The sequence below is a fragment of the Chroicocephalus ridibundus genome, chromosome 4 (assembly GCF_963924245.1).
Source record: "Chroicocephalus ridibundus chromosome 4, bChrRid1.1, whole genome shotgun sequence".
Lineage (NCBI taxonomy): Eukaryota > Metazoa > Chordata > Aves > Charadriiformes > Laridae > Chroicocephalus > Chroicocephalus ridibundus.
Window position 1 is genome coordinate 46,652,969 of NC_086287.1, and position 27,905 is coordinate 46,680,873.

Here is a 27,905-nt window from a genome sequence, read left to right on the forward strand (position 1 = left end):
TTACATTAAAAACGCTTTTATTTTTTTAGAAAGCAATGCTTGTATGATTCTTTCTAGGTAAAAGGAGCAGGGATTTTGCCACAGTGAGCAATACTAGCTCTTACGTGACACCTCATGGGAAGATGCATAAAGAAAACAGTGTTACATCTCAGATTGTTGTACTTACTATTTTACAGTTCTCAGCAAGGCTTACGAAAACATCTTGCTTATACATCATAAAGCAGGCTTGGTTTTCTACAAGACTTTTTTCTACTTATTGCCATTGCAAAACATTTATCTGATATATCGCTACCTAATCCTGCATCTCCATCCTACATTTAGGAAGATGTCCCATACTTTCTTACTCTGCAAACGTGGGACATGATCCAGGCCCATTTCCTCTAAAAGAACAGACAGACCTGCTGTGCCAGATGGTTGTACTGCTACCTTAGATAGCTACCTTTTTGCAGCATTCTGCATTCCCTACCACTTCTGTTTCATTTACTGCCCAGTAAACAATAAAATCTACGAAATAAAATTTTCTCAGACTGCTGTCAAGAGATCCTTGGAAACACTCGCATCTTTTGGCATGAGAACATCGCCAGGAAACTTCCCGGTCTTGTGCCAGCAACAACTGTGTGCATCAGTCGCCTTTTTCCACCGAATAGGTAGGTTGCCAGCAGCGGTAGAGCAGCCTTTCTCTACCTCAGCTCTGATCTAAGGGGAGAACTCTTGCAATCAGTTCCAGACCGAGCCTGTCCTTGGCATTTCTTTTACAGCAGCCAACAAACTAAGCAGTTTTCTGTTGTGGCAGACATATCTAGTGAGAACTAGACTTACTTTCAGTAGCCCATTTCCCAATTAAGTAACTGACAGAGCCAACCATAGGTTAACATCTTCTCCAGTCTGTTTGGGAAAGAAGAAACATTCAACCTAGTGTGTACCCAGCAAAAAGCCAGACCGCTCCCAGAACACAGCTGTTGGCTTTCAGAGGAATCGCTGGGTTTTGCAAGACGCACAAAACTGCAAAATGGTATTTAGCAAGAATTTATACCTGCAAACAAAAAGATAAATGTTTGCTTTGCTGCTCACGCATTCAGGGTAGACATGAGCCCACATGGAAGTTTCATTTGTGTGAAATACTGTTTAAAAATCAATCACAAATGCCTTGCATTACAAAGTGGCGTAGAATTGTTGCTTTGTAAAACAGTGAAAGGCTTATGGATGTTTCATCATTACCAAAGACAATTTCACAAGTTTCTCCACTGATCTCACATTAGTCATTGTTCTGTCAGTCAGATGAAAGGGGAGTCTCTAAGCATCACAACAGTAAAAATTTAGCAATTAAATTGCATTTCTGGAGAGACTGAGAGAAGTTCAGAATACTGCCTGAAGTGAAGAGAGTAAGATTTCTCCTTGTCTCACATCTGCTCAGCCCTTACAGACTTAAAGAAGAGAAAGGGGCATATTTGTTCTGGGTATCTTCCCAGATGAACCGTTAGAAGTCTTCTCTCTGTCAGAACATTAGCTAAAATGACTAAGTAAAAGCTCCTGACGAATACGACAGGCTTCCGAGTCCATTGATTCCATTTGCTCGTACTCTTCTTCCGGTTGTTCCATGTGTCCTGTGGCCGGCAAAGACCACACGTCCAGCCCGTGTTCCAGGGAGATGTTATGAAGCACACAGCAGGCCAGAATGATATGGCTGGATTTCTCTGGAGAATACTGCAGAGTGCCTTTGGACCCATCCAGGCAGCGGAAACGCGACCGGATGGTTCTGAACGTCCTTTCGATGACATTGTGAGTGGCAGAATGTGCCATGTTGTAGCGATATTCTGCAGGTGTCTCGGGGATATGCAGAGGCGTCATCAACCACGTTCGGAGGAAGAAGGAGCTGTCACCTGTTAGCAGTGAAAAGTAAGAGGACAGGTTACATACACAGATTGCAGCTCTTCACCCTTGGTTTTATGGTACTGCAGATACGGAATACCTTATTTCCATGGCTAAAACAGAAGGCATGAGAAAACACGTAACTCAGGCTTACAAATGTGACAAACAACAAAATAAAGACATTTTATTTTACACAGGGAAATCCTGGAAGAACACAGAAGAGTTTTAAGAGAATTCACTTACTACATAATACAGTGAAAGACAGCTGGACTAGGACGCTACATAGAATTAAAAATTGCATAATTCAGCTTAGAAAGGTGTAGGATACTGAAAACAAGGTCCTAACAGAATGAATGTAAATTCATACACAGAATAATCACACTGTATAAAACAGATTGGAAGTTACTGTTCTAGACTTCTAAGAGAAGGATCGTCCAAACTGAGTCACAAATCTCAAGGAATTTGCAGGAAAGCAATCAGCAGTAAATGTATCACTTGTGCCCAGAAGCTCTAGACTCAGAGGAGCCAACATATAATAGACTGTCCACAGAAAACAACGATGAAAAACTGACTTACCAAGTAGCCAGCCATCTTTATGTAGCTCATTTTCAAATTGGCTTGTAAGGGCTGCCTGCTGGAGAACTGTGCAGTCTGGCAGACTGCCTGGCCAGTGCGTTTCTGCGCTCAGGAGGACTCCTCTGGCATCACACACCATCAGGCAGTTCAGGGAATGGAGACCCTTTCGGTTCACATAGGACAGATCCTCAGCATTTGGCGCTTTGATTGCCACGTGGGTACAGTCAACCACCCCCAGCACTCCCGGCATGCCTGCTAGCCCGTAAAAGTCATCCTTCAGGCTCTGAACAGTAGCTTCATCCTTAGGAAAGTGAATAAACTGTGAGGCTCTTTCCACCAATGCCTCAGTTACATTGGCAACGCAGCGGCTCATGGAGGCTTGACTAATGCCAATAGCATCCCCCATGCGAGTCTGGAAGGAGCCGGAGGTATAGAAACCCAGTGCAGCAAGTATCTGCGTCTCCGGACTGATGGCCCTGGACCGCTGTGTAGGGCGAGAGAGGCTGGCTCCCAGGAGATCCACCAGGTAGTAAATGAACTGTCGGGGAAAACCGTACGTGGATACTAGATACTCATCCGTGACATCATCCAGCTTGAAGCGATCCAAAGTCCTGTGTCCGCGGCCATAGAGCAAGAGGTCACAGTCAAGAACGGCAATAGGTACGGCCATGGCTAACGGCTGGGGGCTTCTCCAAGGGCTCCCCCGTTACAGGGCTCTCTCACAGCCTTCACCTGCATAAAGCAACGGGGAAGGAGACTCAGGATGGTTTTTACCCGTCAGCCTTTCAGACTCCGTTACCGTTCAGGTTATGCAACAAATCCTTTTACTTCTTTCTATCTGCTCTTACAAGCAGGGGGCCGAAGCGGGGTGGGGGGGTGTCACTGCGGAGCTGACAACTCCCCAGCCCCGCCTGGCCCCGGGGCCCTGGCGCTGAGAGGAATTTACCCTCCGTGACGAGGAGGGAGCCGGTGCACCACAGCAGCCGCTTCCCGGGGCTCGGGGACCGTCCCCGGTCACCGCCGACCCGGCCGCGTCCACACCCGGGATGGCAGAGAGAGAGACACGAACGGCCGGTCGCCCCGCTCCCGCCCCGCTGCCGTCGGGCGAGCGACACGGCCCCGGCGGGCCCTGCCCTGGCCGGACGCCCCGGCGCGCTGAGGGACAGCGGAGCCACGCCGCCGCCAAAACCCCGCCCCGGGCCCCCGCCGACCCGGCCCTTACCGGCCCGCGGCCGCCCCCGACGAGCCCGCGCTGTCCCCCGGCCCAGCCCCCGCGGCGGGCGGCGCCGTTACGGCCGCCCCGCCGAGGTTCCCCGCGTTCGCCCGCGGCAGATTCGCCACAGCAAGGAGGCTCCCGGCGGGCGCGGGCGGCGGGGGCTGCCCCTCTTCTCTGGGCCCCGGCTCCCCTCCCTGCTGGACCGGGGCGGCGCGGGTGGGCGGGGAGCGGCGACGGCGGCTCCGTGTGGAAAGTGCCGTCGCGGACACCCAGGCACCTCCCCCCGCCCGCAGTGGATGAAAACAAACAGCGGCGGCGATGGCGGCGGCGCGGCGGAGGTCGCGGCTCTGAGGACAGCGGCAGCCAGACCCTCGCCACTGGCCCCGCACCCCCGCAGGCGCTGACAGCCGCAGCCGAGCCGGCCGGGAGGAAGAGGCGGCGGCGGCGGAGGGGCGCTGGCCGGAGCCCCAGAGCGGCCGCGGGGTTCCCTGGGGCTTGGAGGCGCCGGGAGCGGGCCCGGGGCGGCGGGGACCCCCTCCCCCGTGCCCGGTCGAGGCGCTGAGGAGACGCCGGGGCACGGCGGGGGAGCGGGGCGGCCGGCCCCCCTCGGGCAGCCGGGCCTCCGCGCGGGATGAGCCGCCGCGCCGCCAGCTCTGCCGCCCCCGCGCAGGTACCGGGGCCGGGCCGGGGGAGGGTGTCCGGGGCCGGGGCCCGGGAGGGAGCTCCGGGAGGCTCTTCGAGGGGCGGGAGGGGGGGATCGGGACGCGGGTCTGAAGCCGTAGGCTGCTGCTTGGTGTCTCCGATTTAGTTTGGCTTCGCTGTTGGCTGAAGCCTGGGTTTGGTGCGGCCCCACAGCGGTGGCCCACAGCCGTCCGTCGGGGGTTTTCCTCACGGCTGGTGGCTGTCAGCGGAGGCTGGGAAGGATGCGGCCCGCTGAAACCTCTCCAAGTGGTGTCTTTTTAAAATCAAAATGCTTCGGAGACTGTCTGGAGTAGAACTGCAGACCCCATACCCCATCACATAGTTTTCCTGTAGCATGTGGGTTTGCTGTCTGTTAGGAAAGATCAGGGGTTTACAAATTGTTGCATCTTTCTGCCCTTCTAGAACTCTTAGGGCACCGACAGAGTTGTTCCCCTCGATTCGGTGGGAGCAGAGACACCTTCCACGCCAGTGAACAGGTAGAAAAGGGACGCTTTGGACTAAGCCTACAAACTGCATACTTACAGATCTCAAAAGTGGCGTGACTAGGCACATCGTAAGGGGGAAAAACATGGTAAATTACTGCCTTTGCTGAAAATTACTTGGCTATGCAAATGAAGTTTAGAGCATCTCCAAATTATTGCAGGAGTGGCCTGACCTGGTAGAACCCACCTGGTGGCAAGAAATAAGTCATTCAGATGAGCCAGGCTGTATTTAGATGTCTGGAAGGATCATACGGGATCACCTTATTTTGCTTAAATGGTATTGTATAACCTCAACTTTTCTGAACATGCATTCACACAGAAGTTGAGACCTGGTGATCATATTGCTGGTTGTAGCGCAGGCTACATAGGAGCAGATTCTGGTTTAGTCTGCATGCTTTGGCCTGACAAACAAAGTGAGAGGATGGACCTTTGAACTGACACCATTTTGAGACCTTAGGGAAGTACAGAATGTAACTGCCGGTCAACAGCAATTACTTAATTTTGTTTTCAAGCCAGTGGAGCTGGCAGTGCTGGCTTCAGTAAGATCTTTTCTAAACTGGGAGGTCATTTATTGGTTATGAAGTAAATCTATTTCCTGATCATCAGGAAAAATTGCCTCTTTATCACTCAGAACTTAACCATATATTAAAGTACAGAGCCTTTGATTTCATCAGAATATTTACATTATGTGAAACAGTTTTTCTGCTAGAATCTGCTCTAGTCTTCTCTTAAAAAAATCCATAAACTTTGAAGAAGGAGAGTGGCACACCTTAAAATTTAGAACTGATCCCTCCCTCTCCCCAGGTTTCTGACTAACCTACTAAGAAGGCGAAATGGAGGTTAAGTAATTGTAGGATACTAGAGTTTGACTGGTAGGCCCAGCCTTGAAACAGAGCACTGTCTTTGTGGAGATCTTTTTATAGTTGCTTATTAATGTGCTCAAAATACCTGCTTGCAGTGAAGCTTCTTGGTTGTTCTAGGAAAGCTTTCTTGGCAGTCAAGCCCATTTATCAAAGGCACTCTATTAAAAGCTTCAAAAACTTCCACGTGCTTCTTGTTTACCTGCATGATTCAACAGGACTTTGCTGGAGCTTCACGTAGGACATCCTCAGAGACTGGATTTGGGTCCTGTGTTTGCAAAGAAGTTCTGAAAGAGCAGCAGGGACAAGGAGCCCGGTCTGGGGCACGCAGTCAGGTAACTGGGAAGGTACAACCGAGATCAGAGCTGTCCACAGCCCTCTCCTTACAGCGACAGCCTTTCTTGTTTCTTCCCTGTGCTCTTTTTAAATTCACTCTGGGAACCAGGAACCATGAGTAATTATTTTGCATTGGCAAATATCTGTTTGGAAGGAAGGGCACGATGACTTTAAATTGTAGCAGCCGTGTCTCAGAGTGAAATCTCAGAGGAGGGAGGTGATGGAAGCAGCCTGTATATACTTTCCTCAGCAGCAATAATAATGCCTGCTACGTGTCAGGTGCTTCTGCTCCTTTCCCGTCTGTGTAAGCGAGTATCAAACAGACAGACATGCTAAATTCCCACGTATGAAACAGGTACTGTAATGCAAGTATTCCCAGGTGTCACCGTGCACCAGTTGTGTGCCCAGGTTACAGGTACCGGCAGGCAGCGGGGCTAGGGCCGCCGACTGGAGCGTGGTGTGCCAGTAGCTGTAGTTTCCCTGAGCTGTACCAAGGCATGAAGGGGAGGGCTCTTGCAGTTCATTGCATCATGCACATAGGGTGCCATCAGCTTACGCTGATGTATCCTCCTTGGATTAAATACCAGTAGAGTGCATAAGGTGCAGTGTTAATGCTTAGATATTAAACGGTTGGATAAGCCTAGTGTTCTTCTCTGCCTCATAACCTTGAGAGAAAGAATAAAGCTGCAGTCAAAAGAGCCACCCACATGTGACAGTTCTCCTTGAATATCTGTCTCTGATGTTTCTGTTCAGAGGAAAGTGGAGACAAAGGCATATAAATAAAGGCAATCATATGAAAATTGATGTTGCGGGAAGAGGGAGACAAAGCAAAAAAGCCACGTGGCCAAGATGCTTGTTTTTACCTGTGAACGGCCTATATGTAAGTCTAAAGCAGCGAGGTATCTGTTTACTTAAGGGATTACTTGGCTGAGGGGGAATCAGTCATCTGTGGGTTTCTAAGCTAGACCAAAGGTTATTTCCGTCTAGTTGTTACTCAGTGTAAAATTAGACAGCGTCTTCCTTGAGCTAAGCATATACCCGGATACGGGCACTTAACAAGGAGCCGTGCTGGCGTAGCAACCTACAGGACCTGAGAAGCTGAATGAGTTCGGTGGAACTATGTTTAAAGAATTCCCTTCCTGTTCAGATCAGCTGATAGCAGCTAACCTGTACCAAGGCATTTTTGTAAACTAAATGTTTGCTGTAATTCTAGACCCATCTTGACTCTTATCAAGAATGATTCTAAAGGTGAATGCTGTCCTAAGCCTTAGCAGATCTCAGGTAATCACCAAAGGGCGTCTTGCAAAAATGAGGAGATGGTGATCGTCAAATGACAGTCCTCAGACGTGTCAGGAGCTGAGTTCCAAGGACACAGTTTTCCCCTGAAATTAGATTCCTGACAGGAAAGTGTGCCTGATACTTTCTGCTCTACTTTAGGCTCTGGCAAGTGAACTGTTGCTGGTATTTGGAGCATGAGAAGTAAAAGTAGGAATCTCCACATGTTTTGTGAATGTTACAGGTAGTTTGAGATCCTGCAGTAAGAATCCCAATTCTGCTGCAGCAGGGCCAAACAGTGAAGCTCTCATTCTTTGAACCTGGAATCTAAGATGTGGCTCTGGTGCCTGTTTCTCTCCTCTCTAGAGATATTTGGGTATATAGTCACTAGAACTAATTCTTATACTGCACAGAGAACCATGACCATGCTGATGATGTGCTTTGTTTCCTTTCCTAACAGACCAGTGAGCCTAACGCCTCTCATTAGTTTCCGAATGTCTTGCAATACTCAATACCAGAATTATTTCCCAGCCCCATAAGGCAAATATAGGTGCGTTATTTGACAGCTCTCCTACATCAGGATATATAGTTCCTTGCACTTTTCTCCAGGGGTCACATAGAAATGCTCTCTCGCTTCTTTTCACATTAAAAGCGAATTTGATTTCTCTTGATATTTAAATGTCAGGATCCTCTTCGCTGAGAAAAAGATGTATTTTTTTAATGCAGTGTTTTATTGTCCATATCAGCCAGGTTTTGTTGTAGATCTCAGGTCTCCTCAACCCTTACAGTGCTTTATTTAGTTAAGTCAAAAGAATAATAACAGCTTATTGTCGCCTATTTTGTCGTAGTGGGAAGTGTCTATACCAAAAGACTTTTTTTTTTTAAGCTAGAGTGCCGCATCAATTGTTTGTGTTTTAAGTGCTGACTTCCTATTTGCATCCCCCCCCACAGTAGAAAAGATCTGTAATGTCTGCCTAGTGGAGCTAAAGGCAGTGAAAGAAAGTATAATACTTTTGATGAGGAGGTTAAAATATCCAAAGAATAATTTGATAATGTATCTAATGTTGAACTGCTTGTGTTGTTAGTTCTCTGAATTATAATTCGGAATGAGAACAGTGCAGCACTAGGAGATGCAGTATAAAAGTAATGCAGGAACTTTCAACCATATTAGATGTCCAGCTTGCTTGCTTTCTATGGAGTCATTCAGAAAGCAGCACTCTTCTCTATAAAATGCTCTATAAATTGCAGTACTCTTATCTAGCAGCCCTTCTTGGGTAATGTTCCTAAAAGCATTACTTAAAATAGGCATTTAGTGCTATTAAGTGAGATATTTTAAATAGACGTTTTGGATATGTGTAGTCATTAAAGATTATATGGTATTTTCTGCATGAACAGGGCTATTAGCCCCTTTGTCCTGCTAAGCTTCGATCTGTATAAATAGCGTACCTTGCTGCAAATTCAGTCTTTGCTTAAAGATTGAACACTGAGTATAGTAACCTTGTCCACAGCAGCTGCTTGTGCTCACTGACCTTAAGACTGCCAACGTTTCTGTGATGAGCAGCGTGTTCTGTAAATACGTGATGTTTGACAAGCTGCTTCAGGCTGATTAGCTCTCTCAAAACAAAAACAGCAACAGGAATTAAGAGTGAATTAATGCTTTGAAGGCTTATGAGCAAAAAGTACAATTAATGCTGCTAATTAAGGCATTCCTCCCCATGGTCTCTATATGATTATTAAGTTACGCGTGAAGAAACTGAGAGGCAGAAAAATTGTGATTTATCCCAGGCCATGTGACGTGATGGCGGCAGAAATCTGATTAGTGCCTTGGCCTGCCTCACTTCAGGCACTGTGCAAGTTCATTGTATTGCTGGAAACAATCCTATTTTGAAAAACAAGGCAGAGTGAATGTGGGAGCTAAGTATTTGTTGTCAGAGCTTTCAAGAGAAGTGAACAAAGAATTTTGGTCTATCCCTTGGCAAAAATCTGTCTTTTCAGTTGGTTGCAGGTAAATCTGTAGCTGTACAGGTTTACTGCAAGTACTATTTGTTGGAAGTAAAGAAGCAGTGTAGCCTGTTCCAGCAATGGTTTATTATGTAGATTTCAATAGCTGCTGAAATACCACTGGAATACTGTTTTTAGAATTTCGGACTCAAGAAAACAATTTGGCTTGGTTTTGACCAGTGCTGATAACTGAAGATCCATTATTTCTGAAGCAGAGACTGCCAGGTCTGATGGATAGCTTGGTATAAAATCCAGTCAGTGTGGCGTTGGGGTGTTTGGGGTTTTTTTGTTTGGTTGGTTTTTTAATCTAGCAAAATTGGAGAACTTGTACCCAGTTTATGTTGAGACTTCTTTGTTGTTTCTTTTCTAGTATCTTTTGCACTGACCAGATAAACTATTCATGCGTGTTTATACCTTACACCCACCCCTCAAAGTTCTTAGCATGCTAGGATTTTGACAGGCAAAGGCCTTTGGTGCTTATCATTTCTCCTGAGGTAGGCTCTAATGGCAAAATATTTCGAAATACTGAAATGAAAACGAAAGCTGAAGGAAAACTTCATTGCCATGCCTGTGCTGTATTTCAGATTGCCATATGCAATGGACACTGATCTCAGTTCCCAGGACAGGAAGGACCTGGACAAGTTCATCAAATTTTTTGCTTTAAAGGTAACTTGTTCTCCTGTGGTCAAATGCCTTTTCTTTCTCGTTTAAGAAAAGCCATACTTGCTGTGGCTAGAGTAACAGGGTTGGGATTTGGGTTTTTTTGTTTCTTTTTGCTAAAGACCAAAGCAAGAAAAGCCGATGGCAAATTTAGGAGATTCCTGAGAATAACTAGAAAAACATCTTTTCCCCTTTTTTTCTACCTTCAAATCCTTTTCTTTCCCCTAGAAGTGTCCTGCTGCAGCATCAGTTTAGAGGTACTTCATACCTCTGTTAGCTTTGGGCTCCTATCAACACACCTAACCTTCCAGCTGTTAGGTGGTATCTTCTGTTGGACTCAACTCTCCCTTTTCAGCCTATCTAAATTTTTATATTGCATCCAAAACCAATAACAACAGAATGTTCTTTTGAATTTTGTTGATATGTAATTATAAAATTTGGCCTCACTTGGTACATAGATGCAAGTAGCTACTCTGACAATGGTTATGTTATAAATGTACAGATTCACTTGACTCACATTTAGATGTCCAGGTTCAGGGTATCGTTGTAAGTTTTGCTTAAGTATTCCCCAAAACTGTGCAACTCCTGATCAAAAAATTGACTTAGTCACTTCATGTCATTACCAAGAAAGGTCAGATTAAAATTATATTCTGTCTGAAATATGTTTACCTCTTATGAGTAATAATTGAAGTTGATTACACTTGAAGATTGGTGTAGCAAACTACTTCTCTACAACCTGATCAGCTCTTTCAATTTTTTTTTTTACTTGGAATTTGTCTAGCTCAGATTCTGAACTGAGGGCTCTGCTGAGCTCCAAACATGAGTGTGTATCGTGTCCTTTCTATTCCAGACGGTACAAGTAATTGTCCAGGCCCGACTTGGAGAGAAAATCTGTACCCGATCATCATCCTCCCCAACAGGCTCTGACTGGGTAAAGTCATGGTTTTTAAAGCAACTCCATGACTGTTAGCGTTTTTTTGTGTGTGTGCACGTGTGTGTGTGTTGAGAACGCAATGTAGTTTTTATGATCTTGTGCAGACTATAATATCTATTCATAGAATAACTACTATATTCAATTATGCTCATTGGTGGTGGGGTTTTTTTTGGTTGTTGACATGCAACATGTCACTCTGGGCTCTTAAGGGCTGATTAAAAGAGAGATAAATGATACCTCTCAGCAACTCCTGCCAGCCAAGGCGCATTTCCAAGATCTGCTGGGAGTGGGGTGGTGGGTTCTTTTCTGTCAGCAGCTTGCAACTCTGCAATTCAGGACTTTGTAAGTAATGTGCTTTATTAAAATTGAAGAGACTTAAGATTCTCTGTGGGTGAAAAATCGGACTCAAGTGAGGGAAAAGGAACACGATTTTTATGGCAGGATCAAGAAAAACATTTGAATTAGCAGCCAAGGACATACTTGCAAATATGAAAAGCCTGAGTCCATCTGGGAATCTTCTGTTTCATAAATATTTCAGTGGATACTGACCTAGTATGTTATATATGGGTCTATGAGTCTGTCTGCAGTGTACCATTAGGCAGCTTTTCAAAGAAATAAAAAAATGGAATAATCTCTTTAATCCTGCAGTTCAATTTGGCAATCAAAGATATACCAGAGGTTACTCATGAAGCAAAGAAAGCCCTGGCAGGACAGCTACCTGCTGTCGGACGGTCTATGTGTGTGGAGATCTCTCTCAAAACCTCAGAGGTGAGAACTGCGTCAAAATAGATGCTTTTTTTTTTTTCTTTTACGTGAATCTTAAGTCACCTAACAGAGCTCCTGCCCTGTAGTCCAAGACAATGTGAAAATATATTCACTTATGAAGTTAGGTAGTATGCTAATGAAATGTATTGTTTAACAGAAGCAACTCACTGCAAATACGTGAAGCCAAGGACACAAATGATAGAGCAGCAAAATTTAGTTTCTTAGACCATGAAGAGCTTGTATTCCCTCAGGTGTTCTAGTTGTGCAGGGAGACTTGCAGTGCACCTTTTCCTATTGTTGCAGTACAAGAAAGTGGGAGCCAGGAGAAACATCTTCATTGAGAGGTGTAGCTGTTGATGATCATTAATAAGATGTGAAAAGGTTTGCATTCTGAAATGAGCCTTTGTTTTGCTGTCCTTTCTGTGATCCAGGGGGACTCCATGGAGCTGGAAATTTGGTGTCTAGAAATGAATGAAAAGTAAGTGCGTTCTCCACACTTTCTTTGTGTGTGTGTTTGTTTTATCAGATGAAATGGGGAAGTGCGCTCAATCCATGGTGATGAATAAGCACATATTGGCTTTGCAGCCTGCGACGCTTCAGAGGGAAGTCCCTTCTTTGTCTACTGCAGCAGTCAAACTGTTTAATATTGGTGTCAGTGAAAGAAACTAGTAATTTTATTCCTTCTTCATTACAACTAGTATGCCTCCTCAGATACAAGAATACAAGAATTCATATACTCAGTAACTACAAATGTTTTTAATACTGAAAAGATATTTCTATTTACTATAAGGCTGCATGGCACTTTTCAGCAATTGCCTCTACAACAGCTGACTAGATTGAAGGAGGACTCTTAGCTGGTTGGCCAATAACAGTTAGCCACACCAGGGCTTTATTTTATCATTTTGGCAATAAAACTGACATAAACCAAAACAAGTCTGGGCCAATTGTTTAAAAAAACCCAAACAAACCAAACAAAAAAAAACCAAAACCAAACCCCTTACTTGAGAACAAACAACTGATTTTTTCCTTTGTGTTCTATAGGTGCGACAAAGAAATCAAAGTTTCATACACCGTATACAACAGGCTGTCTCTACTGCTGAAGTCTTTGCTTGCTATAACCAGGGTAACTCCAGCCTACAGACTCTCAAGGAAACAAGGCCATGAATATGTAATATTGTACAGGTAAAGTGCAATATAAAATTCCTCATTTGAAATACAAACAGCAGAGACTCTAGACTTGCACAGTGCAGCTGTAAATGTGGTAAAAAGGGATGAGTGATATAAATTGAAATGATTTGGATTTAACTACTACTGATCGGTGACAGAAGAGAACTTTGGACTGTATATCACCTTGTAACCTCAATCTGAGCCTTCAAAAGAAAAACTAAGCACAGGCTTTAAAGTATTTTTGTTTGCCTACCATGTTGAGAAGAGCACAAAAATTCTACATGCAGGCATTAGTTAAATTGCTTATTAGCATCCAGTTGTTCAGTGTCTGGCCTGTATTTGATAAAAGCCTGTCTATGTTGCACGTAACTGCAATGTATACTTTTGCAGTATAGATTCAGATTCTCTCCTGCTATTCCATTTTAAAGATGCAGCCTCAGCTCCCCTTCCTGTAGTTCTTGCAGTTTACTCTTCCAAATACTGAGTTCAACTCTCTTTAGCCTGTGAGATCTGACTGCCGTGTGGTTCATGGTTATCACCTTCCAGTCTTTGTTTCTGCCTTTGAGAAAAATCTTTGATATGTTTGCATAGCTAATTTAGGCGATTCTAAATCTCAGGTTTGTTATCATTTGTACAGGTGAGAATTTTAAAAGAAATCCCAGCCATTTTTTCACTTTTGCTTCTGTTTCTGGTTTGGCATACATTTAAGAGCAGGTCTCTTTACAGCATGGTTATTCTTTTGCATTGTGTGATAAGTATCAGCTTTTTGACTCAGACCTTTCTGTGAAGTTTATATCAGTTCACATTTTTGCTCTGAACTGTAGACTTGCCACAGAGACTTAAAAAACTTAGAGAAATTTCTGATTACACTACCATTTTCTCTTCCTTTCCCTTTTTAAGTGTCATGTCTTCCTCTGAAGTATCTGGAAGGTTTTTTTTGAGACGGGCATTCTAGCCTCTACTTTTGGGTTGGTTTTTTTTTCTATAGAGGAAAAGTAGTTCCAACCTTTAACTTATAAAATTGAATAAGGATATATATAGCATTATGTCTCCTCTGGACCTAATACCTTTTCTTTTTCCTTTTCCTGCAGGATATATTTTGGTGAAGTGCAACTGAGTGGCTTGGGAGAAGGTATGGTTAGGCAACATACACAAACTAGAGTAGAACAGTTTTCCATATTGGCGAGTCTTTTGTTACTATTCTTTAGTGCCACGCAGAAAATTGAGCCTGGGGTTTTACACATGCTTTGTATCTGGATCTGTCAGTGAAGGGTTGTGTGACAGATGACAGGTATAATGGTGGTACTTTGACAAAATCTAGGGTGATAGCCATTTTGACTCTAGTGATCCAGAACTGCAATAAGAATATGGAGGTATGTTGATAAGGGGCAGGACGGGTAAAGGAGATCATGATCTACCTAGGAACAAGAAGCACTTCAGAGCAATATTTTACACCAAGATAAGAAGCAGCATCAGAAGTCTTGTAGATGAAGCCTACCAGGAAGGCAACCTAGTGCACCTGTTTTGTTATGGGTCTGTGTGTGTATTTGGAGTTCAGATTGCCAAGGGATAACACAAACACTACAGAAATAAGATAATGTAACCTCCGAATAGAGCAGTACGGACCATACATAATTAGTGAAACTGATAATCTTTCCTTAACCTTACAGGTTTCCAGACAGTCCGTGTTGGGACAGTGGGTACCCCAGTGGGCACCATCACTTTGTCTTGTGCCTACAGAATCAACCTTGCTTTCATGTCAACCAGGTGAGAAAATGCAATCATGCCAGAAATCGTTTTACAATAATGTACCATTAAACCCCTTATATTATGAGCCTCTAAATCTTTCCTTTCTGCTTATCCTTTCCTGCTGAAATTCTCCTTTACAGAGAAGATTCTCTGTCATGCTTAAGTCTTGCAGAAAGGGGAGTATTCGGGTAGCCCTGAGCCAGACTCCAGAACCCCAAATTGCTGATGCATGCTTGGAGTTGCAGGGATGAATTGTAAAGATGCTCTGGTCCCATTAAGAGACACAAGTGTTTTCTGTGAGGGCACCATGAACTGGGATGAGAGTAGAGAGTAAAAGCAGCCTTACCAATAACACCATTGCTTGTTGCCTTGCAGGCAGTTTGAGAGGACCCCTCCTATCATGGGGATTATCATTGATCACTTTGTGGACCGTCCCTATCCCAGCTCTTCGCCCATGCATCCCTGCAATTACAGGTGAGGAAATACTGAGTTGAAGTCATGGGCCATGGTGGAGGCATCAATTATGCCCAAATACAGAGCCTTTTCCACTACCTGCTAACTGCATGGGAAGACAGACTGGAAGATTAGTATCAATCATATTGGCATGGTTGAGCATAGGAGGAAGGGTGACGTTTTTCTCCTCATGTCTAGAAGACTGAGTGCAGCAAGCCCCAGTATTTTCCCAAATTCCTTACAGAAGCACTTGGGCTTGAAGGATGTTTAACCTCGGCTGCCTTTGGGAATTTGAAAGCGTAACAGTTAATCCTGCTGTAGAACTACATGTCCAGAGGCATGTATCTCCAGATAATTCCACTGGGGAAAGATAAGAGTTAAATTTCTCTTTGTAGATGAGAAGTTTGTCTTCTCTAAAGTGCTTGCGAGGGCACTCAGATTGGGACCAGTGGTGGTGTTTGACAATGGTTCTGTAAACACCAAAGCCAGAAGCATTAGCTGGTATAACAAAACCTTTAGTTAAAAAAACATAAAGGGAAGTGTTTCTGTTTGGGAGTAGAAGGCAAAATTAAAAGTTTCCACACCCTGTTTTCCTCAGTTCTGCCAAGTAGATTGTGAGCCCTTCATAATTCTCCTTTCAACTACACCCAAATACTCTCAACCTCCCTGCAGCATTTATCCCAGTGTGTTTTGCTATTTGTTCGTTTTAAGGAACACTTCCAGTTAGGAAGCTTTTCTTTTCTTGCTACTTTAGAGCTGGTGAGGACAACGGTGCAGTATACCCCTCAGTAGAAGATTCCCAAGAAGTGTGTACCACGTCTTTTTCCACCTCTCCTCCATCTCAGGTAAGAGATACCAGGCTCTTTTTACTCCTAGATAGAACAAGCACTGTTAGGGTAGTGTGCACACCCATATATCAGCTACTGTGCAAACAGGCAGCCTCCTACTGCTAATTAAAATTTAACGTGTGCATTATTTATATTGTTACACTCTGACTAAAACCTAGTTAGATGCTAATTTCAAGAAAATGCTAGGGCACTGCAGAGACTGAATTATTGAGAAACATTAAAAGAACCTATTTCTGTAGTTGGGCTAAGATATAGCAGGGTACTTACATATTCAGATACCAATACTGCAAGAACACGAATTCAAGAGATTGATTCAAGCATAAGTAGAGGTAACAGACCGACATTGAGAAAGAAACACTGAAATATCAGGAAAATGCTTATGGCACAGTCATATTTTCTGCACTGCAGAATGGAAAAGCAGGAAAAACACAAAAGCTGTATTTGTTGGGTCATCTAAAACTAGCTGGGGCAGCAGGAATAAGCATCGGCAAACAAATTGGGTCATAGTATTGAACTGGGGACTTAATACTCTGTGCTTTCACCTACCCATGCAAATTTCATTTAAGTTTCAATTATAAAATAGATAGATAATGGTTTCCTTCTGAATTTCAAAATCAAACTCCGGTTCCTCCTCCTTTTACTGTCTTCATATATCTGACTCCACAGTTCTGTATTTTGAAAACTTGGCCAGGCTTGCTGTTTTCCTGTAGCTTAAATGCTCAAGAATGTCCTGCCTTGTTGTCCAGCCAAGCAGATGGCTCTACTGAATTTTAAAGACAATCTAAAGACTCTAAGTCTCTTTTGCTGTGGACGTGAAACATAGAATGAAGTATAATTGGAATGCTGATCCAAACTGAAAGAATTTGCTGTGGGTCTTTCTACTGATTCAGAGGAATTAGTATGACTGGTTTAGCAGAATGTATTCTACTGTATGAATGAGCTAGAAATGAGCTTTTCTTAGGAAGCATTTTTGTGCCAACTGTTGAACTAATCAGCCAGCACTCACGGTAAGTCTGATGGAATAAAGCTTTTCTTATTGTGCAATATACGGCCCAGGAGATGAGTTTGTGGCCGAGTTGTGTCCTGCCTTTTCACAAAACAGGTTAAATGCAAAAGGGTTCCTAAGGAGATTGCCACTGGCTTGCTCATGCCAGTGCTACTTAACAGTAATTGTGTATGTAAAAACATTGAAGTTGACATTTCCCCAGGAGACATGAAGCTTTGCTGTCACTAAGGGGAAAAGCTTTATGAAACCAGATGAACCAGAGGATTTATATTAAGTATGAGCCTACATTCTTGCTTTCCTGTGGCTCATAGTTGCCATATGCTGTGCGCTAATTTATAAAGCAACTGCCAGTCTTTGTTACCACAGTTAGAATTGTAAGACTGCCTTGGCACAGTACTCTCTACAGTAAATTAGAGGTGGTGGGGGGGAAAAGCTAATTTCTGTCTCCAGCTTTCTATATACAGCTTAATGTGTAGGAAAATACTGGGAAGTGTGTGGTTCTGTAGGCAAATTGTCCAAATCTCTGTCTGCCTTCCCAGTAGAAATAAGGCCTAACCTGCATGATACAAGGCAATAGGCGTTACCTTCTCCCTGTGAGCTTGCATAGCGTGTCTGTGTGCATTGTGGAGTATCCCAAAATTCAGGAGAAAGTCTGGCCATGGGTAATACCCAGAAATGAAGCTTTCATAAAACTGGGAACTGTTGGTAGGAAAATGACTGGGAGAAGGTATGGGACTGAAGGAGGTTTGGATTGCCCTTTTTGCATTAGTACCCTCTGTGAGACAGTGTTCGCTTCTGGAGCGTCACTCCTCTTGAAGGAGTTCTCTCTTCATATCAGCGTGTTTGAATTGTACGTTAGTCTGGATCCCCTTTATTTGAAGGGTGCCGCACAGACCTGCCAAGATATGATCCCTGAGAATGCTGGAAGATCAGGAGTGTGTATGGATGGAGAGCGTTGAAATACATGTCGTTTGTGCATTCTGGAAAAAAAAAATACTCTTGGCTTTTTCTGGCTTTCTCCTTTCTAATTGGCTGGTACCAATTCTAATTAGCTGTGGAACAGTCTCTGGCAGTTACTTTCTGTCAGTGCTCACTGGAGTCTCAAATATTATAGCTGTGTTGAATAATTCACTGAGATGGGAAACAGTCAATTCTTTACAAAACGAATGTGTTTCTGGCAATACTGAGGCTTCTGCTCTATGCATAGGTGTGGCTGCTGCAGCCAAAACCTCTTCACTAGCATTCAGTTCATCCAACTCTTTATAGTTCTTCTCTGAAGTCCTTCTTTCTCTCTCTCTTTCTCTCTCCCCCCTCTCTCACTCTCTCTTTTCCTTGTTTCCTCTGTGTGTCTGTGTCTGTGCACAGTGTGTTTTTACTGTCACAAAGGCACACTTTCAGACCCCTCCTCCTGTGGTGACGGACACCTTGAAGGTCCCAGTGATGGGACTGGCCTTTTCACATCAAGTGAGTTGTCAACAGAATATACTATACATGGCCAGATATAATTCAGGCATGACAGAACAGATAAAGGAAAGTGCAGATTTGACAATGTGGAATGTTTGTTGTGCGTGGGAAAGGCTGGTGAACCTGAAACGGGCCAGGCACACTGAGACAGGCTGCTTAAATGCCTTTGCAGATGAAGGTCTCCCAAAGACAGGACAAGCACCCCTGAATAAACAACAGCTTTTGCAAGGATTAATCACTAATGAAAGACACGAGTAGTAAGGCACAGTGCCGGGTGTTTTCTCTTAACAGACAGCATCCAGCATCCCTAGAATCTGCACAGTCATTAATTAGAACTTTTCCTGGGTCAAAACAGAGGAGAAATTTGAAGGAGGCAAAAAATCCAAATTACTGTTCTTTGTTCACATCTCACAGGTTTGTCTAACGTCACGTTCCTCGTGTTTGTGCAAGTTTCTCACAACAGAGGACAGAGAAATATTTAAAAAAAAATAGGAACACTTAACTACCACAGAATTGCCAGAGGATTTATAAGGGCAGGTGGAGAATGAAGCAGTTCGAGGTTAAAAGTTCTACAGTTCTAATGCTAACAATGACTGTAAGACAGGATTCAGAAAAATGGTTAAAGACTGGAGAAACATGGCTCTAGATACTGAAGATTTCTTAAACAGAGGTAGGATCAGTGGCAACACTCCCCAGGAATCATTAAGGGACTTCTACAGGAAGATGAGTGTAAAGTAATCTTCAAAGCAACACGAGCTCTTCAAAAAGAGTCAAGCTGGCTGGATATAGCTAGGAGCAAAACAAATAATAATATTATGCCTGCTCTCCTCCAAGAAGAGATTGTTCCATTCAGCTTAACTAGCCTCGTGCAAATAGAAGTGCTGTTGATCGTTCAGACCCTTGTAGCTGTGTCAGTGTTGGCACTGCTGGATTATGACACACAGACCTCTGAAGTGTTGCTCTTGAGGTCAAGCAAGCCAAAATAGGGAAGTTTTATTTAATCTGACCAGCTAGATTTGTGCTTAGGGTGTCTAAGGAACTTCTGGGTTTCAGTGCTTCCAGCACTTCATTCCTAAAGCAATCTCACAAGGGTTAGCTTCCCAGTTCTCTTTACCTAGCATATTTGTATGGGACTCTGTATTCTTTGGCTGAAGCTGTTTGAACAGGCCCTGAAGATCAGCTGTTTTAACAAGCAATGGGAATGAATTCAAATAGTTAATGCAGTTGCTTTGGGGGAAAATTATTAAATATTAGCTCTTTAATAACTTGATGATGGCATTCATGCTTTTTCCAGTATGTGAAACAGGCCTGTAGAGCAGAGCTTGCCTGTGACTGGATGTCAGTCATACCTTGCACGGCCTTGCCCTCTGTGCACAGGAAGCCAGTCTTGTTTTAGTCCCCTAAAAAGTTCTTATTGTAGAATAATAACCTTCATGGATCGGTTGCAGTGAAAATCTAGCATGCTTCTGCCAGCCTGAAATGACTCTGACTTTTCATGTTCCTTCTTCAGTGACTGATGATTATTCAGACTGTGGGGCATTCCCCTTCCCCTCTCCTCTCCCTTTGCCCTCTTGTTTTTTCTCTTCTTTCTTAGCTTTCCAGCTCTCGTCTTTCCTATCAGCCTGCTGCCCTGGGAGTTGGATCAGCTGACATGGGGTATCCTGTACTCTTTGCTGGTGGCTTGAATGCTGCACACCCTCACCAGGTACTTGTAGAGGGTAGAACAAGCATGGCTAGTATTGCAACCATTATGTGTCACTTGTACATCTGACAGAGGCCTTGAAACTAGTGCATGCATTGGTATCCTGTCTTTCAAGGATGAAAAGAATCTAGGGTAAATACAGAGAAGGCATAACTTGCACAGGAGCTGGGAATTAGCTCCTCAGCGTCCTTGACTTTGGGGTAGAGGTCATGTGGAGAAACTATGCCAAGAAAGCAGGCACCAGACCTGTTTGCCTGCACCAGCATGTCACCAATTCCAAACTTCGGCTGTCTTACAGAGATGCTGCCCAAGCACAGTGCTGTAGCCTAGACGTAAGATACACTCACAGTCCATATTGGCATACTTGCATCCATTCATCAGGCAAAATAAGCTGACACAAGTCTTTTTCTGCCTATGATGTTGCTTCTACACCAGAGTTTTGCTGACACAGTGATGGTAGCAAGAGGGTTTGATTTTATTATTTTTCCCCGCCTCTCTCTTTGAAGCAGAGGACATACGGCCAGAGAGCTCTGCAGTGTAAAACAGGCGAGGAGTGGCGTAGAAAGGGCATAAAAAAGTTTGTATTGTGGTGATCACCTTCTACTTGGCACCTCTTCTCTGCCTTACGCAGGGCTAGAGTCCAATCATATGCCAAGAACGCCACAACTAGTCCCAAAATGACTGAATTGGCTCTTCATTGCACTGTGGTGTTGGCCTGATTTTGAGATCTCTAACTTGAGCGTTTCTCTCCATCTCAGTTGATCGGTCCAGGCAAAGAGGGGGGAGTTCCCCCGATTCCTAGCCAGCCAGCACATGGCACTCAAGCTGACCAAGAAAGGATGTGCACCCCACTGGATGGAGTCCACTACTCAGCAGCTACTCCTTCTAGTAGGTAGGTCGGTTTTATGCGATCTGCCACTTGTGCCGGCCCGTTTATGATCTTGTTAAGGTAAAACTTTGTGTTTTCCCCTTTTTAGCTATTGTTTGTAGCATAACTCCTGTCTTTCCATCCCCTAGCAGCTTTCTCGGATTGGGGCTTTTTCAGCCTTTTTCAGTGATCCTCACCCATCTACTTACACCTGCTAGTCACTGTAACACCATTGCAACTTCTGTCAACTGTATTATCAATTTTATCTTTTTTTAATCTCTTCTCCTCTGCTTTTGCTGATTGTAAAACAAGATGAAATAAGTTCACAAGGAAGTCTTAAATTCTCCAGGGACTTAATGTGAGTTCTTACTGAAAACAGTTGTAGTTACCACAAATTTGTTCACTAATTTATTAAGAAACTTTAGGCACAAAATTATTTAGAAGGAAACAATCCAACCTCAAACTGTCCGAAATCACCTCCTTCTCAGCTAATTAAATCCTTCTTTTTTTTTCATCACCATATTTATTTCTTGTGATGTCTCTCCTGGGGTCACATAGTTCTGAGTCAAATAGCTTAAGCAGAGACATTGCTATGAGGAAACCAAAACTCCTGGTTTCACCAGCACTTTCCTGGGTACACTATCTAAGTAGTCCTCTTGCCAGAAGACTCAACCATTTTTTTGTTTGTTTGTTTTCAAGTTCTGCATATCTGTGGTAGGAATAAAACAGGTCACAGAAATGACTAATAGCCATGCAGTGAATTAATTGTACTGGCAGTGGCTGTTGTGATGTATTAGACTGCTCTGCTGCCTTTTTAACCTGACATAATTCTGGTTCCTGCCCTCACCTCCTGACAGATCAGTGCCTGCTGCATTACTGAAAAAAATAATAGTCATGAACAGGAATTGCTGTGAATGTGCATATTCTGAAGTTAAAAGTCCATCTCCAAAAAGAAAAACCTATTTCAGTCGGCAGCGACTTTTCATTCAACTAAATAGTTTTCTTCCAGCTCTAAACAGAAATCTGATTCCACAAGTGTCCCACTCCCCTTTTGTGCTCCTGACTGAGGAGGAAGGTGTGGTACAAGCGCAGAGACTTCTGTTGTCCTTCTTCCAATACTAAGAGTAAACCCAGAAAAATGAAGGACTCTTGTAAAGCATGCGATTTGTCTGTATTGTTTGTGCCATGAGTCACTAATTAGCCTATTTTCCTCCCCCCAGTGAGGACACAGAAACAGTATCAAACAGCAGCGAAGGGAAGTGTGGCTCCCCACATGACCTTTTAGAGACCATCTTTATCCGGAAGGTGGGAGCTTTTGTCAACAAACCCATTAACCAGGTAACTAGCAGTAGATCGTCTCAGAGGGCACCATAATACCCTGCTTCTCCCATCTGTTCTTACACAGTTGAGCAAAAAAGCACCCCAATGCCATGGGAACCCCAGAGATTGAGCATGCATATTCTTGCCTCCTGCATTTTCCCACAGAGTTTCATCGCAGGGATGTTTTTCATGAAATCCTTTTGGGATGTGACAGCCATTGAACTTTGCCAACACTTATTTGGGACATGCAGTAGACCAGTTCATCACAAGTGAGCAACCATTTAAGCTCAGCTAGGGCAGCTTAGAGATCTGCCGAGCTCCTAGGGCTGCTCTTAAATAACTTTTCTACACCCTCTTCTAGGCCTTTTGGATGTAGCAGTTAGTTAATTCTTTCCTGAATTATACAAGATGTATATAAGCAATCCTGTCGCAGGGTATATGTCTGCATTAGGTCGGCTGAGTACAATCTCCTTATTTTATGCCCTTCAAATGAGGTTGTCAGCCTCCTGCCTAACTGCTGACATGATCTTGGACAATTTTTAGCAGGCCTGACAAAGATTTTCAATATCCTTTTCTGTGCTGGGTAAGCAGAGCATCTTAGTGAAATTCTGTTTGCTGAATCTCCTCAGGTGACCATGGCCAACTTAGACATTCCTTTTGCCATGTTTGCTCCCAAGAATGTTGAGCTGGAAGATAACGACCCCATGGTAAGCCTCTTCCAGAGGTATATGTGCCTTCTCAGCATCCCTTACACAACATTCATGCTATTCCCTACCTTGAACACACTTTGGTTTTTGGGCAAAGAATTCAGATTTATTTGGTTTCGAGAAATCTCCCACACAGAGTCTTGGGCTCTCTAGACACGCAAATAACAGTATATGTTTGTTGCCCCTGCGGTAGCATGTGTTTATTGTCCAACCTCCTAACTGCCCCCACACCACCAAAATACAGAGACGTGATCATGAGATCAGTACTCACCATCTTTGATTTCTTGGCCAGGTGAATCCTCCTGACTCCCCAGAAACTGAATCTCCTCTACAAGGCAGCTTACACTCGGAGGGCTCCAGTGGCAGCAGCACAGGGAACACCCACGATGACTTTGTTATGATTGACTTTGTAAGTGCCCTCGTCAGTGCTCTCACGTAACACCTGCATCTTAGGTGGGCTCCAGGTGCTGGGACAATGGCAAATGATGTAAGAGTAGATTTCAATGGGGGTGGAAAAGATTCATGACTCCCAGTTCCAAACTAGAGCTTGACAGCCCCAAAACTGCAGAGACACTGACATTGAGAACCAGCAGCTACAAATTAAATACTCTTTCAGTTCGCTACCAACACCTGGGTTTGGCATCCTCTCTCTAATGCCTAAAGAAGCCAGATTCCAAGGAATTCCTCTCTTCCAAGTGCTCAGGCAAGCACAAATCTTGCTGTTCTTCAGTTATTTAATATGCATTATCGCAGCAACAGTTGTAATGCCAGGATGTTTACTGATAGCAGGTAATGACTTTACCTGAGATTATGGCAAAAGGGAAGCCAATGTCTCTGAATGGGAATTAACAGCAGTATCTTTGATTCTAGAAACCAGCGTTTTCAAAAGATGACATTCTTCCAATGGACCTGGGGACATTTTACCGTGAGTTTCAGAACCCCCCTCAACTCAGCAGCCTCTCCATTGACATTGGAGCACAGTCCATGGCAGAGGATTTGGTATGGAACCCTGAAATTTCTGTTTGTGGGCATTATATGTTCTTTATAATGCTCTCCCTATTCCTAGTTTGAAAGGAGTTGAGTTTTCATAGAATCATACAATAGTTGGGGTTGGAAGGGACCTTTAAAGGACATCTAGTCCGTGTAGTCCCTCATTAATATGTTCCAGACAACTGCAAATTTGTTCATGGCACACCTGAGCCTCTGTAACTGGTGTGTTTATCTTCAAGCTGAAAGCTGCTGCTGCATGCTTGCTGTGGCTGTCATTCAAACCCCCAAAACTAATCCTATCTCTGGCCTGTCAAACTTAGTGGCAAATTAGGCCTGATATTGCAGCCTGAGCAGAGGTAAAATCCCAGTGTGGCTGGTGAAAGTCATGTATTGGGTTTGCAGGCATTGTAACGTGCTGTGGGGAGAAATTCATACAAAAGGCTGAGCTTCAAGTGGCTTCATGAAGGCAGTGACATGAGCAGGTTATTGTGCTGCAGCCGGTGGCTGGAATTGCACAAGGTGAGGCCTCAGTGCACCTACTGTTCCTGCAGAACAAACACGCTCTGGGCAGAGTGCCCTTCTCAGGGTCACTTGCTGGATGTTGCTAGAGGAGTCCTGGTTTTGTGCACGTGGGAAGTGGAGCCCAGAGCAGCGGAGAGGGGTTGCATGGCTCAGAAACAGCATTTTTGCCTTAGAGCATGTGTTTAACGTTTCCTTTTATCTGCTGTGAATGGCCCCTGATCTACACCCTTCTTTGCCCTTCCAGGACTCATTACCAGAGAAGCTGGCAGTCCATGAGAAAAATGTCAAAGAGTTTGACGCCTTTGTAGAAACCTTGCAGTGAAGCTGTTTCCCAGCTTTGCTGCAGTTCTTCCTCAAGGCATCCTGGAGAATGACGTCAACAAATATTTCTTATCGCCCCTACTCTGCCTTTTGTCTCACTTTGACTAGTTCCTTCCATCAAGTGAGCTTTCTTTGATTGCTGTCTTCAACAGCAGATACAGCTCATCTGCCGATTTTCCTCAACTACACCACCGCATAGTTCTGGACCGCTTTTCCTGCTCACAGTCAGTTTTGAATTTAAGACTTCAGTAGGGACACAGGAAGCCAGACTCCAATGTATGAAACTTGTTTTCTCTTCAGTCTCTGTTCTGTGTGGAGGGGCTTTGTGAAAAGTTGCCATGTGCTTCCTCCAGAGGTCCTGTGCTGTAAGTTCCCTAGGTATAGCTCCTGCTAACAGACTTTTTCCTACAGTCTCTGATCCTGTTAGAGCGTAGAAAGCTTTGGCTTGTTTCCAAGGTCTGTGAGTTCAGCAGATTCAACAGTTTAATTTAAGTCCAGGACATGCATTCCGCAGAACGGGGCATTTCATCCTGACTTCAGTGTGAGTGCCTGGAGCCCAGGGAGAGACGTCAGCTTTGGGACCTGCGTAATACAAGTTACCTTTGTTTCCCTGCTTCTAAGGAGCTGGGTCTCTACAGTGGTTTTGTGTGAGGCCTTCTGTTATGCTGGCTGATAAGCAGGAATAAAACTACAGAAGCGCTTTCCACACTTCCTTCCCGAGTGTACTGATACTCGGCCATGCTGAGTTTACCAGTGTTGACTGTTGGCAAGCCTGCACGTAGCAGCTGTGATGATGCTGAATTCATAATCTCTGCTTTTGAAATGTAACTGTAAATACTAGGAATCCTATTTCTTTAGGGTTACGTAACTAGGAGTCTTAGTCCAAGATTCTTTCCTCTAACCCTTGCAAACCTTCCTGCTTTATGGTTAATAGATGATCTTAAGAATCAGTAAATATTTATTGCTTTTAAAGAAACCTATATTTAAAAGATGTTCTGTTTTCATGTAGTAGTGCGGGTCATTCTGCCCTGGATCACTGCAGACAGCAAGTGTGCCATGGAACCCTGGCCAGTGAGACTGGTCTCTCTTTGCAGGAAAATATCCAAGATATTTATTTTCTAAGACAGACTTGATTATTCTAATATAATACTGAGTTTTGGGGACTATGTGTCCATTACAGCCAGTCAGGGCCCACTGATAGAATGAAATGCACACATTGGTGTAGTGGAGTGGCAGGGACGAGGTAAAAAGCTGTATTCTGATAGGCATGGATGAATTTGCAGTGTTCTTCAGCCGTTCAGAAGGCAGCTTCTTTAAAGAAGCACATTTTTTTGGGAGCTTATGGTACTTTTTAATCAGCTGGCTTTTGATGAGCTGAAACTATTTTTGTAATGATCTGGCTATCAACAGTACGACTGGCTGGCAGTGCTCTGTGGTTGATCTGGCTGTTGCGTGTCTCTTGCCTGATGTAAGGATGGGAGGAGAAACAGTGACACTAAACAGAAACTCAGATAAGGTAGTTCTTGTGGTTTTCTCTCCTCCTCCCCTGTGTAACTAGAGTGAGCAACTGCAAGACCCTTTGCTGTCCTAAAACACTTTTCTTTCCTTTTCTTGCTTTCTCCAGAAGTGGGGTTGTGTTGCCTCAGTACTGAAGAACCATCTTAATTTCCTTAGAGTGGCTGAGTGACCAACCTTCTAGTTAGTGCAATGTGGCAGCTTCTTTAACTTAGCTGCATTCTCAATTGAAAGAGATTGCTAGCAGCTGACAGGGGAACCCCACCTCCTCTCTAGAACACTATTTTGGTGCCACTGCTAGAGCAAGGAACCCAGTTCAGAATAGAGCTTATTGTAAGGTCGGAGGAACACAGTGCTTTGAACTTCACCAGCTTTTTTGTTGAGTGATGTGTTTGGTGGGAGGCCATATGAGCTCAAAAACTCTAGGTAAGAGCTTTATTGAAGGAAAACTACCTACCAGAACCTTTTTAGCTTACTCAACCAATTCAGCTTTTCAGCAACCTCACATAGAAATTGCTTGGTCCTTGCAAAATAAGATTAACAAAGATTTAAGAAAGCTTCCAAGATAAACAGCTCTCAAGAAGGCTTAAGTTACATGGGCTGTAAGAAATACTTGCTCCCCCACAGCCAGACCCGCCTTGTTTTACAGGTGGAAAGGGTTGCAGAAGGGTGCAGGAACAAGGAATGAATAGATCAGCTGGCTTTCACCTCTGCTCAGGAAGTTAGTCACTGCCACCTTGTAGGAAGTAGCTCACAGACAGGTGGTTGCTGTCACCTTTCTCTCAAGGCTGTGCTTGGGAAAGGGATACAATCTGGGCTGGAAGGGAGCAGAGATGGGGTAAAGTGCTAGTTCATACTGTATACATGGAGAAGAACAGACTAGGTTGAACTTCATCTAGCCAGTGCTACTGCTGTCCTCACACTGACAAGCTGTGGAGTTGGCAGAAAGCACGCCATTCTTGCTAATCCTGTCTAGAAAGTCCCCTGAGCCCAATACTTGTGCTCATTTCTTGATGCAGTTCCTAACATGGCTACAGCTCCCACATCTCATAAGGCAGAACGTCAGCGTGGCATGTCTTTTTTCTACTTCAAAAGGCTGGAAATTTGCCTATATAAGCTGCTAGTGTTGAGCTGGATGGCCACAGCAATAAAGAGATTCTCTCTAGGGCTGAGTTATGTGCCTCTTTTCTGGACATTCCTCAGTTTCAACACATAGTTGCTATGTCTAGGCTTTGAGTTCCTTGCCCACTGCACAAAGGCTCTGCTTCAGTTAAGATCTAGCTGCTGCTGTGGCCTGCCACAGATTGTGATGAAGGCTGTTTATTTTAGCTCAATTCTATATTAAGGACAGTATGTATGTAGCTACTGATTTACAGATACTTTGGCTGAAGGGGAAGGCTCCTAAATTGTATGGTTTTGGAAATAGTCTCCAATGTACTTTAAATGTTCAAAGAATTTCCAATAAAACTTTTACGTAAGCAGTGCTCTGTTTTGTGCTTTTCTCTGCGTGTACTGACAGGTCTGGGCCAGTCCCAACCTCTCCAGGAAACAGGATGATCAGAGAGCTGCCCATCCTGAGCGCAGCATGGAGCAGGTT

The 27,905-nt window shown here is 44.1% G+C and overlaps 2 protein-coding genes across 11 annotated transcripts; one reads left to right on the plus strand and one right to left on the minus strand.

Annotated features, from left to right (window-relative positions):
* On the minus strand, positions 1-3,816 carry HARBI1 (harbinger transposase derived 1). Of its 2 annotated transcripts, none has more exons than XM_063331918.1 (3): positions 3,668-3,816; positions 2,446-3,177; positions 1-1,880 (listed from the first exon to the last, which is right to left on the minus strand). In XM_063331918.1, exons 2-3 carry the CDS (start codon positions 3,113-3,115, stop codon positions 1,504-1,506), a joined length of 1,047 nt encoding a protein of 348 aa, XP_063187988.1. In that variant the 5' UTR covers positions 3,116-3,177; positions 3,668-3,816; the 3' UTR covers positions 1-1,503. The 2 variants fall into 2 exon arrangements, with proteins under 2 accessions (XP_063187988.1, XP_063187989.1); XM_063331919.1 differs by lacking the exon at positions 3,668-3,816 and adding an exon at positions 3,392-3,650.
* On the plus strand, positions 3,117-27,789 carry ATG13 (autophagy related 13). 9 transcript variants are annotated; one of them, XM_063331905.1, is made up of 18 exons: positions 3,117-3,251; positions 9,902-9,983; positions 10,828-10,908; positions 11,560-11,679; positions 12,108-12,154; positions 12,718-12,858; positions 13,935-13,975; positions 14,514-14,610; positions 14,968-15,066; positions 15,800-15,890; positions 18,265-18,363; positions 19,958-20,068; positions 20,824-20,957; positions 22,154-22,271; positions 22,883-22,960; positions 23,253-23,369; positions 23,831-23,959; positions 24,717-27,789. In XM_063331905.1, exons 2-18 carry the CDS (start codon positions 9,915-9,917, stop codon positions 24,792-24,794), a joined length of 1,650 nt encoding a protein of 549 aa, XP_063187975.1. In that variant the 5' UTR covers positions 3,117-3,251; positions 9,902-9,914; the 3' UTR covers positions 24,795-27,789. The 9 variants fall into 9 exon arrangements, with proteins under 9 accessions (XP_063187975.1, XP_063187974.1, XP_063187977.1 ...); XM_063331904.1 differs by lacking the exon at positions 3,117-3,251 and adding an exon at positions 3,825-4,331; XM_063331906.1 differs by lacking the exon at positions 3,117-3,251 and adding an exon at positions 6,897-6,921.
* The last annotated feature ends 116 nt before the right edge of the window (positions 27,790-27,905 follow it).

What these genes read in the sequence shown, in the direction of transcription:
- ATG13 (XM_063331905.1), top strand. Translation starts at nt 9,915, where the DNA reads ATGGACACTGATCTCAGTTCCCAGGACAGGAAGGACCTGGACAAGTTC. An exon ending in CTTGCTTTCATGTCAACCAG is followed by an intron (nt 14,611 to 14,967) that starts GTGAGAAAATGC and finishes GTTGCCTTGCAG; the next exon opens with GCAGTTTGAGAGGACCCCTC. An exon ending in AGTCCATGGCAGAGGATTTG is followed by an intron (nt 23,960 to 24,716) that starts GTATGGAACCCT and finishes TTGCCCTTCCAG; the next exon opens with GACTCATTACCAGAGAAGCT.
- HARBI1 (XM_063331918.1), bottom strand. Translation starts at nt 3,115, where the DNA reads ATGGCCGTACCTATTGCCGTTCTTGACTGTGACCTCTTGCTCTATGGC. An exon ending in TAAAGATGGCTGGCTACTTG is followed by an intron (nt 1,881 to 2,445) that starts GTAAGTCAGTTT and finishes CACTGCTAACAG; the next exon opens with GTGACAGCTCCTTCTTCCTC.